At 29.8% G+C, this 12,296-nt stretch overlaps 2 protein-coding genes across 3 annotated transcripts; both read right to left on the bottom strand.

Moving 5' to 3' along the window:
- Positions 1-280: 280 nt before the first annotated feature.
- Positions 281-1,688, bottom strand: LOC120578036 (EPIDERMAL PATTERNING FACTOR-like protein 5). Of its 2 annotated transcripts, none has more exons than XM_039830111.1 (3): positions 1,451-1,688; positions 1,241-1,308; positions 281-652 (listed from the first exon to the last, which is right to left on the bottom strand). In XM_039830111.1, exons 1-3 carry the CDS (start codon positions 1,560-1,562, stop codon positions 437-439), a joined length of 396 nt encoding a protein of 131 aa, XP_039686045.1. In that variant the 5' UTR covers positions 1,563-1,688; the 3' UTR covers positions 281-436. The 2 variants fall into 2 exon arrangements, with proteins under 2 accessions (XP_039686045.1, XP_039686046.1); XM_039830112.1 differs by having other exon boundaries at positions 1,241-1,305.
- A 5,102-nt stretch (positions 1,689-6,790) lies between these two features.
- On the bottom strand, positions 6,791-10,547 carry LOC11439711 (IQ domain-containing protein IQM1). The gene is made up of 9 exons (XM_003595179.4): positions 10,350-10,547; positions 9,625-10,085; positions 9,212-9,326; positions 9,038-9,103; positions 8,841-8,929; positions 8,640-8,727; positions 8,228-8,458; positions 7,878-7,979; positions 6,791-7,791 (listed from the first exon to the last, which is right to left on the bottom strand). The coding sequence occupies exons 2-9, from the start codon at positions 10,017-10,019 to the stop codon at positions 7,351-7,353; spliced, it is 1,527 nt and encodes a 508-aa protein (XP_003595227.1). The 5' UTR covers positions 10,020-10,085; positions 10,350-10,547; the 3' UTR covers positions 6,791-7,350.
- Between the last annotated feature and the right edge of the window lie 1,749 nt (positions 10,548-12,296).

Below are 12,296 nucleotides of genomic sequence, written 5' to 3'. Positions count from 1 at the left end.
AATTAAAAATTAATTTAATAAAAATATTAAATTAACAATTTTTAATTTTTAAATACTTTAAACATTAATTGATATAAACTTTATTATGAATTAAAAATGTCTTTTTATGTAATTTTACAACTATCAGCTAATTGAACCACTAATTTTACTAAACACTTCAAGTAATTTATCAGGTACTAGTCATCAGCTATAAGTCATAAGCTATCAGCCATCAGTTAGTTTATCAATCATCTGCTATTTTTACCAAACAGAATCGTGGTTTCAACACAATCTTGTTCAGTTAGCTGCGTCCATAACATTCATGGCTACAATCATCATACATATTACTGATTAAACTACTTACAAAAACATCCAAATAATAATTGACTTTTTGAAAAGGAATACAAATAATAATCAATTAGAAAGTGAAATTGTTATGGGAATATTAATTGATTAGCTAGGGGTTGAAGTAAGAAGTGCCACACATGCATTTCCAACCTTCAGGCTCATAATTAGCATACTGAACACCAATAAGATGTTTGTTGGTTGGCTTCTGAGTTGGGTTACAAGGAATGCATCCTCCACATTTGTGTTCACATCTTGGTGGGGTTGACCCAATCCTACTACCAACTCCCCTCAATGCTTCTTCATATTCCATCATCACCTTTTCTCCCTTGAATTAAATTAAATTAAATAAATTAAAAGTACATATAAAATTATGTAGTGTTACTTATTTATATTGTAAAATTACATGCATATATAAAATATGAGATATAATATTTAATTTAAAATATTATACAATCATATTCTGTCAACTATCTCAAATTGGGTTTCATTCTCTTTATTTATTTTTCTTTATTATTTTTAACCATTAAAAAGAGTGAAAAATATCTAAAAAATTATCAGAAAATGGATTATAAAAATATCATTACACTAAAAATATATGGAAAAACAAACATTTTGGTTCTTTGAAATTGTATTTGTCAGTCAATTTAGTCCCTCGAATTTGTGAAATAGGAGTAGTAATTTAATTTGGATATAAATAATCGTTTGTTGCATCAAAACAAGCATATATAACATTTAAAATTGTGGTACAAAATTTAAGAAAATGAATTGATTGATATTTTTTTAACTCAAGAGACTAAAAATTACTATTTTGCAAATTTGAGGGATTAAATTGACCAAATTTTACAATTTCAATATAAATACTAGTATTTTTTTTTTTTTACAACAATATAAATACTATATAAGAGGTATAAACCTGTGTAGAGTCAAAAGGTCTTTGAACATCTTGTATTCTATTTGTTGAATCAACTTTGAAGAATGCTGCTGGTAAATGTAAAAAAACAAAAAAAAGTGAAAGCAAAATGTTATAATGTTTCAAATAAAACATGTTTTGAGCCCAAAGAAAAACCTAATTAAGCATAGGCATGTTGATTTAGAGTGAGGTGAAAGTGTAAAGTTTACTAACCTTGTTGATTTGCAGCAGCAGAGAGCAACAAAGGCTTGCTTATTACACAAACCAAACTCCAAAGTAGAGTTGAAAATGTTAAGATTGGAATGTAGCACATTGTTCTCTTCATACTTGTAAATGTTAACAATGATGACAAGCTTTATATTAGAGATAGAGAGGTAGATATGCAATAAGAACTAACTGAGTTTGATAAATAGGAATAAATAGCTGACAGATAGATATGCCAGAAATCTAGCCATTTGGTTCTGTTGCATATTCCTTTTACCAAAGAGAGGCCTTTTATTTTTATTTTTATTTTTTTGCTTTCTTAATTTTATGCTTTTCCCAACATATTGACTTGGTAGAATTTAATATAGGACAAAGCTTACAATTATTCAGATGTTTTTTCATGGTTCTCAACTATATATATATATATATATATATATATATATTTTAAATATAACAAACTTTGAAAAAATAAAGGATTTGAGAAGATTACCGTGAATTTAGTTAAGAACCATACGAAAAACACATAAGAAATTGTATTCAAGTTTTTTCCTTTAATATATCAAGCGGATAAAATGTCACTTTCCAGTTTCCACCAAAAATGGAAAATTATTTAATAAATTTTTAAAATAATTTCATTATCTACTTTATTTATGTAAAAGAAAAATTTAGATGAGTTAAATTTCAGGATCTCAATAGAATTATTAGGACTGAATTAGGATAAACCGATCATAAGATTTTAAAAAATATTGATAGATGTTATATGTGCCAAAATGAACTTCAATCAGACGTTGAAACACATTTTAAACCAAATAACTTTTAGATAAACTTACAATTACAATGTTATATTGACAGGCTTATTTACAAATCACTCATCAACACAATTCTTACAAAGACTGCATGACACACCCTTAAGAGATGAGTTAATTTTTTTCATCAACTTAATCAATTTCTCTTGGCGATCACTTTATATAATTTTATCGATCTTAAATCTTTACATGCCAAAATAGTTTTGAAACAACATTAAGATTGTTGTTTTTGACGGGACATTAGACCATCTACAATGGAGTATCCATTTTAGATCCTTAAATGGGTCATGTATGTATACATCATACATTTTACACATTATAATGTTAATACTGAATAAACATTCAATCTCTCAAATCTAGCACCTCAAAAAAAATTACTCAATTGATCCGACCATTAACAATAAATCATTAAATTTCAATAAAAGTCTTTTATATTAGTACTATTTATTTAGGGGGGTCTCAAAAAATTGGAAAAAGGGGTATCAAAAAATTGGAAAAAATAGAGGGTGTTACCATAGTCCCCTTTCTCTACAAACAACATATTTAGTTACTTTACAATTGAGGTGTCTATTCAACAAGGTGTTGAATATCTGTCATCGTAGATGATCTACAAATTGTTGTTTCAGTTATTATAATTTCTTTTTTGAAACAAGTTATTATAATTTTTTTTTTTTTTGGTCAAGTAGCCTAGTGGCTAGAGCTCACACAATTTAATTGTGGAGAAGTGGAGTGTCCGAGGTTCGAACCCCGGCTCCTTATAACGCAACTAAAACAATTTAAAAGGAATCAACTGTTACATTTTTTTACATAAAGAATTTATTGTTAGATACTTCTTTATCAATTAGGTATCATTTATTGGAATTTCACTTTCAAAGAGAGAAATACAAATACTTTTAAAATAATAATTTTTTACTTCCCTTTTATTTGAAAAATGAATTTACTTACTATTACGGGTCATATTAATCGGTATTTTCATAAGATGACATTTAAAAAATATTAGTAACTTAAAACTGACACGTTTTAGATTTTTAAAATATTAGCTGAACAATTTTTAAATACTAAATTCCTAGAAGTGCTCGGTTATAATTTTTAAATACTTATTAAGCGAAATTGAAAATTGATTACTGCAATGTCCCTCTGGACTGGGGTACTTGTGCAGGTCATAGCTACTAGCTAGTATGCATTGACTGCAGAGCCCTTTCTTTCATAACTTTTGATTTCAACTGTTTCTCGATTGACTTTTAATTTGGATAACTCAAGTTTCACAGTTAAAATTTAAAATATAACTTTTTAATCTTTTTTTTTTTTTTTTTTATTTCTTAATCACAAGATAACAAAACTTTACATTTGAAATATCTCTTCAAATGGTACTAGACACTAGTAGTATATATTGTGTAAGTAAGGAATCTAAAAAAATATATATCTTAAAAATACAGGTCATAATGCTTGTTAAAGTTATATTTACTCATTTTTCTATTTTAAACAATATTCTAAGAATACATGTTAGTAGTATTTTGCTTTGAAATGTTAATGAGACATTAATTATTTTTTTGTATTATTTTTATGAATCTCTTTAAATTTCCATCTGGCATCTACTAACATTTGAATCTCCAAGACCAACGTCCAACAGTGTTATAAGTCAAAGATGGGTTGGAGCTGCAGTCTGACTGAGTGAGATTGATTCATGATGTTGATTTAAGATCTAAGCCATTTTTTGCTCACTGACTCAATTGTACTCTAATTCACCATTTTAAGTTTAATTAATTAATCAGTTATTAAATCAAGGGTACGTTGGAAGCAACCAAAGAAAAATCTTGCTTTGATTTTGATTGGACATAAACACCATGGTGGGGCCTGCCATGCAACTATCAGAAAAGTCCATGCATCATTTTAGAATATTTGTTTATTCTAAAAATAATTTGTACTACGTGAATTTTCTACGTACTGAAAAGAAAATACTAGTATATGTACATTGTACAAGGTACAAGGCTATGTCATTATTTTTCATTTGGCAAAGTTATCGATGAAAAGGGAAATAAAGAGGTATTTTGCCTTGTAGAAGTACAGAAAAAGCAGGTTTGAAAAGTAATATAACACAACACAACACAGTGGAAAAATGGAAAGTATTACTGATGAGAGATAGATTTTGCAGTGTACTAAAAAATATTTTGATAGTGATGGTTGATGAGTTTGAGTACTATAGGAAGAAAGATCAGATCGGAGTCCTTCTCCTCTGCAGCTCAATTGCTGCCTATAGTATTTCACTTTCACACTGCACTATGCATGAAATCAGTACAAAAAGCTGAAAGGGGATATTGCCCTAAAATTATGTTAAGACTTAATATGATTTGATGATTCACTCACTTTCTCAAATTAATAATATTCAATAAAGTCAAAGATCAACTAGAAATGAAATGTCTTCTTTATTTATTTCACCAAACCATGATACTACCAAAATCGTGTTTGCAATTTGTATAAAAGTTTGATGTTCTTTAAAAAAAAAAAAAGTTTGATATTATAATTTCATGAGATGGAGTATAATGCAACAAAAGAAAGAATTTTTTTTTTTTATTACCCTTATGAAATTGTGTTTTTCTTTTAATATCATCTTCTAAACAAAATTCAAATTATCTTACATTTTAAGTTTAATTTCTATGTGTTGTCAATGTAAGACGATGTGCACGTTTGGGGAGTGGTTAAAGTTAAGTGGAATGGTCTCTTGACTTACTTTCAGGATGATTTTTGGGTAAGAGATGTTTCATTTAGGGTGAGAAGCTCGAGGTTGTTTCGGACCTCGGTCCATCAATCCTTGTCGATTGGTACAATGAGTTTTTGGGTCAATGGTGTGTGAGAGTGAGATTTTAGGTGGAGACATAGGTTGTTTGTTTGGAAGCAGTTGTTAGTGGTTGAGTTATTGGTTGTGGCGGATGGGAGGCAGTTGTCGAAAGGAGTGGATTCTTGGTCTTGGAATCTCCCTTCAGACGGGGTGTATTCAGTTCAGTATGCGTATGGTTCTCTCTCAAATGATACTTTGGGGGAATGTGGCAGAGTGTCGGAGTTATCCCATCTATTGGTGTGAGTTTGGAGGAGTTAAGCTCCTTCTAAAATCTAGGTTTTCTTTGTTGAACCAAAATGAATTTTGTACAATGTTTTTGAAATTTTGATGATAACAAGGTTAAAAGAACAATTGAACATGTTAATGTGTGTTCAAGTATGCATGACTATAGAATTAAATTCTAACTCTTAAGTCATATTCTGATCCTGAAATATGAAGACCTTGAATGCATAAAGTAGCATCTGAAGCAAAGGATAAGCTTATATGACTTTGAACAAGATCTGAATAAAGGTCAACTAGAAAGGCAAAATTCTGATCATAAGAGGAATTTCGTTTAGAAGCATCTGAAGGAGGTGCCGTTTAGTTTGGACATGTCTAAGTATTGGTCCATAATGGACCAAAATTTACGGCCATTGAATTAATTTGTAATCAAAATTCTTCAGATTGTAGACTCTAAAGAATGGAGCCTCTGAGGTGACGTCAGAAGTTGAAGACTATGAACAATTTTGTCGTCTTCTGAAGGATTGTCACTATCAAACTCAAAGTAGTACAATTTGTCTAAGTTTCACTACCATAAACTCTTTTAATTGCTTTTATAAACAAAATAAATTTCGTCAATTTCTAAGTTGAACAGCGATCTATGTGAAGACTATAACTTACTACTATATTACTTGTTCCGATTTGGTGCACTTGTCAATTCATCCATTAGTCACTAATGAACCAGATTACCTTTAAGTTTCATTTACCCTATTGCATACCGCAACATTGAAATATTTTTCAGTATAATGTGTGATAGGTATGATACCTTTGCACATGTTACTTACTTCCAACATATAATTTTGATTGGATATGACTTAATCTTGTTTTTTGATTCCATATATGAGTTAATTTGTTGTATATTTTTTAGCAACATTAGATCCACACACATTTACCGACAACGATAAATATGTTACCATGATGAATATTAGGTACACAATATATCATATTGAATTTGATATCAATGACATAAGTTTCAGACAAGAATTGCTATAGTTATCTTTTAAACTTTGATAAGTTCTCTGCATATAAAATCATTGACGAACTTTTTAGACATTGATTCAAAATATTTTATGGTTATCAATTTGAAAATCCTTCAATAATTCAACGTTAATTTGTCTAATGCCTTGATCATTTTTTGTTTTTTATTTTGCCTTGTGTGATCCACGTCATGATTTTTTTTATAGTTTCTAAAAAACTGGGTTTTGTTATTCTGGATCATGTTGTTTCTGTTTGTCTATCATATGCTTTAGGTATATTGCTGCTTTGATCATTCATTGTCTGCATGCTAGTTAATATTAAAATAACAATGCTAAATAATGTAATTTTGTCTAAGACTTTAAATTTAATTTTTGTCATGATAAAAGCTTCTCTATTTATAGTAAAATAAATAAATATAAAATTAGACGGACGTTGTTCGTCAACGTCCATCTGAGTACTAATACAATATAATACCATAATTTTTGTACTCAAGTTACAATAAAGAATTGTCTTGGTATCCTTCGAAAACCCTAGGGCCATGAATCATTTTTGGGTGAATGATTCATTGTGTCTTAGTAAAAGGCTGATATCATGTTTTATTTCCTTCAAAAAGGTTCCATAAGAACTACAAGAGAATAGGTCCTCTTAAAAAAAAAAAAACTACAATAATAGGTAGATTTTGTCTAAACATGTGTTCCAAAACACAAACAAATATCTATGAGAAACCAAAACCCCTAAAAGAATAAAGGAATAATCAAATTGCAAAACCCAAAAATAAAATAATAAATAGTTAGTCTATATATTTTCATAACAAATTTACTAGTTGTGTTATCTTCAATTCAAGTGCCACCTTAGGTGACAATTTTTGTCAGGAATCCTCTCCCACTTCAGTAGTCAAAGGTCATCCGTTGAATTCATCTAATAGTTAAGAGATCAATGCTATTAGACACTCAATGAATCCAAAGTTTGATCTCTGATCGAGGAGAATCTAGTGCATGAGATCGTTGACCTTAGTTCCATCGATACTCGCCTCAAACAGGAATCGGGGTTCTTGGGCTAGGTAACCCCATGTATGCAAGCCTAGGAGAAATCCTAACTTTTGGGCTTGGCCTTGGAGAAGGTATTGGGCCATAGCTATATGGTCTTGCAGAAGCAGGTCTAGGTGACAAACTAACTTGCTCCAATGCCCTTGATTGAAGGTGTTCAGGATAGTCACGTACACACCCAATACGAGGTCCAGCTCCTGTAGACCACTTGCATGATAATCTCTTGGAAAAGTCAAATACTGGGACCTCAAATTTCTTGGCATTAACCTCTGTTGCATTATTAATTTTGATTCCTTTGTTGCTCACATTATTGGTAGATATTGATTGAGAAGTTTGAGTAGGGTCCATAGTTTGTTGTGATTCATTAGTTTCAATAAATGGATTGGTCCCAATGAATGAAGGAGCATCATCATCTATAGCATATCTCTGAAAAAGGGTAAAAAAGCAAGTAAGATAATTTATTCCACATCCAATTTACTTTTTTTACTAGTATTAGTTAGATGAAAATTCACCTTGACATTAGAGAGGTCTACTTTGTGCTCCTCAAGAAAACTAACAAATTCTCTGAAGTTCTCTTCAGTTGGGTGATAATGACCACTATAAGGCCAAATAGCCTGCAAAGTTTATACAATAAACACTATTTGTAAGCAAAATTGCTTATGCAAAATTATATAGTCATGAGTTTCAATAGTTGCGAATCTGGACCTTCAGATGAAGGTCGGATAATTTTTGTATTTATGTTGTTAGGTTTGATTTAAAATACAAGTCAAAAATACAAATCATCCGATCGTCATCCAACGATAAAGATTTACAACTACAACGAATTCAGATCGATTAAAAAAATAGGGTTACGTGTTTTTACCTCGAGTACACCTTGTTGTGCCACTAATCTTCCAGCAGCTGTGGTTGCAGCCCCAGATAGAAAGCTAGAGTGTTGAAAAGCACCCTTTTGTTTCCTTCCAACATACAAAGCCCTAGTGGTGCTAAGAACAAATATCCATTTGGACTTTTCATCGGTCTCCACAAATTTCCCATCTTTTCTATACACCAACTTTCCCTTTTCAACAATTACTTCATATTCTTCCCTTTCTTTCTGCAATTATAACATCAAACATACGCGTTAGATTATATACTATCATCGGGGTCTAATGCATGTGGTTGATGCGCAATGCATGTGAATATTATAAACCCTGAAGTACCGAGTTCGATGTATACCTAAAAATTTATTATCATAATTTTGATTACAAATGTGATATAATCTATTGATAACTTACTGGTCCAAGATATTTAATGCACTGGCGTTGAAGGGTGGCCCTTGGACATTTCTCAAGATTAATTTCTTTACCATCTCCAACATCCAACCTACAAAAAATTTACCATCAAGATTATCAGCTCCAATAGTTTTTACTAGCTTCATATAATTATTACAATCAATAAGATATAAATGATTAGGTACCATAGGATAAAAAGCTTACCAATAGAAAAATGGTTGAGTACTTTGGCTATCAAACCAAATATCATAATATAAGTGCAAATTGTGTCCATAGCGATGACGTGGGTCAATCTGTGGGGAAAAAAAAATTGTTAATACTATAAGATTAGATTAGATATGTAATATTATTTTAATGTTTGTTAATTAATTTATAATATTATATTAAGATAAATAACTTACAGCTTCAAGCCAATGTTGGAGGGCTAATTTTTGTGCTTTGTCATCCTTGGACAAACCTTTCCCAACCTGTATGAAAAATAAAAATAAGCAAAGACACCTTAAAAATGAAATGAAAAATATGAATAAATTTAGTTTAATTTTTAGAAATTAAATTGAATTTCAAATGGAGTATACCTTAGCTGCTCTAGTTCTTGCCCTTCCCCACCTTGATACTGCAGTTTCTTGTTTATGTTCATCAAAAAATGAAACAGAACTTCTTCTAAGAGCAGCAAAATCCAATGCTTTCCACCTTCATATCATTTAAAAAACATCCATTTAATAACATACAAAAAACATCAGGCTAAGAAGTTAATACTCTATACCAATTTAATATCTTAAATTATAATCTTGAAATTAAGGAAATTTCAAAATCATTACAAAAATTGAAAATTTTCTATCACATAAGTTTTTTAGGACAATATTAAAGACTAAATTGACCGATGATTGAAAATTTTCAATTTCATGAATAGTTTTCAAAGTATTGTTAAATTCAGCGACTAGAATCAAATATAAAAATTCGTATAATTTCAATGACTAAATTGACTAACCATAGTTCCTCAACAACAACGGCACAATCAGCAAGATTTCTTCTAGTTCTATAACTCTTATAAACTTTCTGAACCTTAGTTGCTGCAGCATCAAGCTCAAAAACAGGTTTTGGAGAAGAGAAAACAACTTCTTTAGGCAAAGAAAGCAAAGGCACTGCCTTATGTTTCAAGTTTTCATCAACATTTGTGTCAAGGTTCACATGTTCTGGTCTATAATCCTCTAACCTAGTTGAACTTTTTGTTGTTGAAGTTTCTGATTCTCTTTTGTTGAAACTTGTTCTCAAAATCATAGCACCATCTTTGGAACCAAAACTATAGTGGAATTGAAGACCAAAGAGTGAATGCCTAACAATTTCTTCCCAAGCTGATGATAGTAAAGAAAGTGATAATCCCATAGAGATGTAGATTCACACCAATTTCAATTTGTTTGATGAAAATTCAATACTATACTTTCTTGAATCCTGTTCAAATTACATATAAACCATCATTAATCAAACCATACATAAGTCGAATTTTTTGAGTATCATTTGTGCACAACTGTGAAAAATATTTTAAATCACTTATGAGATAGGACAATTGGATCAACACCTTAATATTTTTTTTTGTTCAAATTTAATAAAAAAATTTATATAGATGATGAATATATTTATATAAGAAAAAACTTATGTAACCAAAAAAAATATAAGAAAATATTTCATTGAAAGCAAAGGGTAAGAAATTCAAACCTTTGTTGTTGAGCTTATGAAGAAGTATATATCTTAAGTTATGAATTGAAGTGTGACTTAGAACAAGAGATTATAGAACTCAAATTGAATGAATGAATAAAGATGAGTCTATCTCAATGGTTTATATATAAGTATGGTATTCAACAAATACGTGTCAAAGCTAAAGAAAGAGAGAGAAAGTAAAAGGGTAGTGTTTGAATTCCACAAGGAATTTTCTCAACACGTTCGATTGTGGAAAAAAAGGTGTGTAAATTATAAAGTTCCAATTTTACTTGTGTGTGAAGACCTTACAAAAAAAAAAAAAGTCCAATCCACGTGTTTGTTAGAGTTGTTGAAAACGTTTTTTGGTTTGTAATAAGGAGGAGACATAACATAACCCCTTATAAAGGATATATGACTATAAATTATAAAGTATAGTTGCATTTGTTTTCTTCTTATAAAGTATATATGACTATAAATTATAAAGTATGGTCGTACTTGTTTTCTTCTTATTCTAGGTCCATAAAACGATGGAACCATAGAACAACAGGAAAAAACAGGTGAGTATGGCTGCCAGTCAAAGAAAGTAAGCTTCTGCGATATTCCATGAAATGGAAAATATTTTTTATCGACTAAATAAACATTTTAGTCTTAAAATTGTAGCAATTTAATTCCTATAATTAAATTGAAACAATATCAATTAATTTACTTCTTTTTTACAATTTTCCACCAATTTTTTTTTAAAATATTTGTTTTGACGCATGAAAATATTATTTAAGTCACAATGTACGTCTTTTATGGGTTTGGAAGGATGTTTACTAAAGGAGTATTTTAACAGAGGGATTAAATTGATCACATTTTTTTAAAATGTAATGGGTTATATTGGCATTTTATAATTTTAAGAGATTAAATTGATTGACCCTTATAATTTAAAAATAAAATAAATAAATCTCCATTTAGGGTATGTTTGGCAAGATATGTGTTGAATTTGACTTCAAATTGTGAATATGTGAAAGCTCAAAATCGCGACGTGATTTTGATTGTGTAACGCGATTTTCTTGGCAAAATGATTGGTTCCTTATGGTGTCAAAATCATAACGCGATTTGTGGATAATGTTTTGTACTTTGGGTGGTACGTTACAATCGTAATGCGATTCTAACAACCACGATTTTGTTTGTTCATGTGCACTATATAAGCTTTACAATTCAGTTTTTTGGGGAGAGCTTCACTAGAGAAAAACTTGAAAATACAAAGGAAGTAACTTTAAGGTTGATTGTATTTATAGTAAGGTTCTCTTGAGTTGGAAAACATTGCAAACACAGTGGGTGGGTGAAAATCATTGAATGTCTTGTTCATTGTTGAGATTGGAAAATGGTAGAAATTTTATTCTTTGTGAGCTTGTTGAAGCTAATTTCTTGTAACTCTTTTGTAACTCTTTGTAAGAACTCATTGATAGTGGATTGTAGAGATCAATCTCTCCCCTAGAGTAGGTCAATTTGGACCGAACTGGGTAAACATTTCTTAATATGTTTGTTTCTCTTCTCTCTTTATCATTTGCTTGTGGTTTTGAGTTGTTTTCACTTAATCCCTAAATTAAATCTAGGTTTATTATTGTTGTTTGTGGTTACTTTGATATTGGTTACTATTTTCTCTTGCTCCACACACATCATAGTTTTATTGGTGCAATTTTGAGTCCGAATTCACAACAGTGTGTTTTTGAGCTTATAGCTTATATCTTATAAGCTCATTTGACTAAAAGATATATATATATATATATATATATATATATATATATATATATATATATATATATATATATATATATATATATATATTTTGTTAAAAAAGAAAGACAAGTAGTTTATGAAGTAGATAAAATAGTCACAAGGAAGGGGGGGGGTTTGAATTGTGACCCTTTTAAAAATAATCCTGAAACTTAAAAATGATTCTCAAGTTGTTTACTTGGA

This window comes from Medicago truncatula, chromosome 2, assembly GCF_003473485.1.
Source record: "Medicago truncatula cultivar Jemalong A17 chromosome 2, MtrunA17r5.0-ANR, whole genome shotgun sequence".
Classification (NCBI taxonomy): domain Eukaryota; kingdom Viridiplantae; phylum Streptophyta; class Magnoliopsida; order Fabales; family Fabaceae; genus Medicago; species Medicago truncatula.
The sequence above is the reverse complement of the archived record's forward strand: the minus strand, read 5'-3'. Positions and strand labels throughout refer to the sequence as shown.

What these genes read in the sequence shown, in the direction of transcription:
- LOC11439711 (XM_003595179.4), bottom strand. Translation starts at nt 10,019, where the DNA reads ATGGGATTATCACTTTCTTTACTATCATCAGCTTGGGAAGAAATTGTT. An exon ending in TCCAACATTGGCTTGAAGCT is followed by an intron (nt 8,930 to 9,037) that starts GTAAGTTATTTA and finishes TTTTCCCCACAG; the next exon opens with ATTGACCCACGTCATCGCTA. An exon ending in ACTCAACCATTTTTCTATTG is followed by an intron (nt 8,728 to 8,840) that starts GTAAGCTTTTTA and finishes AATTTTTTGTAG; the next exon opens with GTTGGATGTTGGAGATGGTA.
- LOC120578036 (XM_039830111.1), bottom strand. Translation starts at nt 1,562, where the DNA reads ATGAAGAGAACAATGTGCTACATTCCAATCTTAACATTTTCAACTCTA. An exon ending in TGCTGCTGCAAATCAACAAG is followed by an intron (nt 1,309 to 1,450) that starts GTTAGTAAACTT and finishes TACATTTACCAG; the next exon opens with CAGCATTCTTCAAAGTTGAT. An exon ending in GACCTTTTGACTCTACACAG is followed by an intron (nt 653 to 1,240) that starts GTTTATACCTCT and finishes ATTTAATTCAAG; the next exon opens with GGAGAAAAGGTGATGATGGA.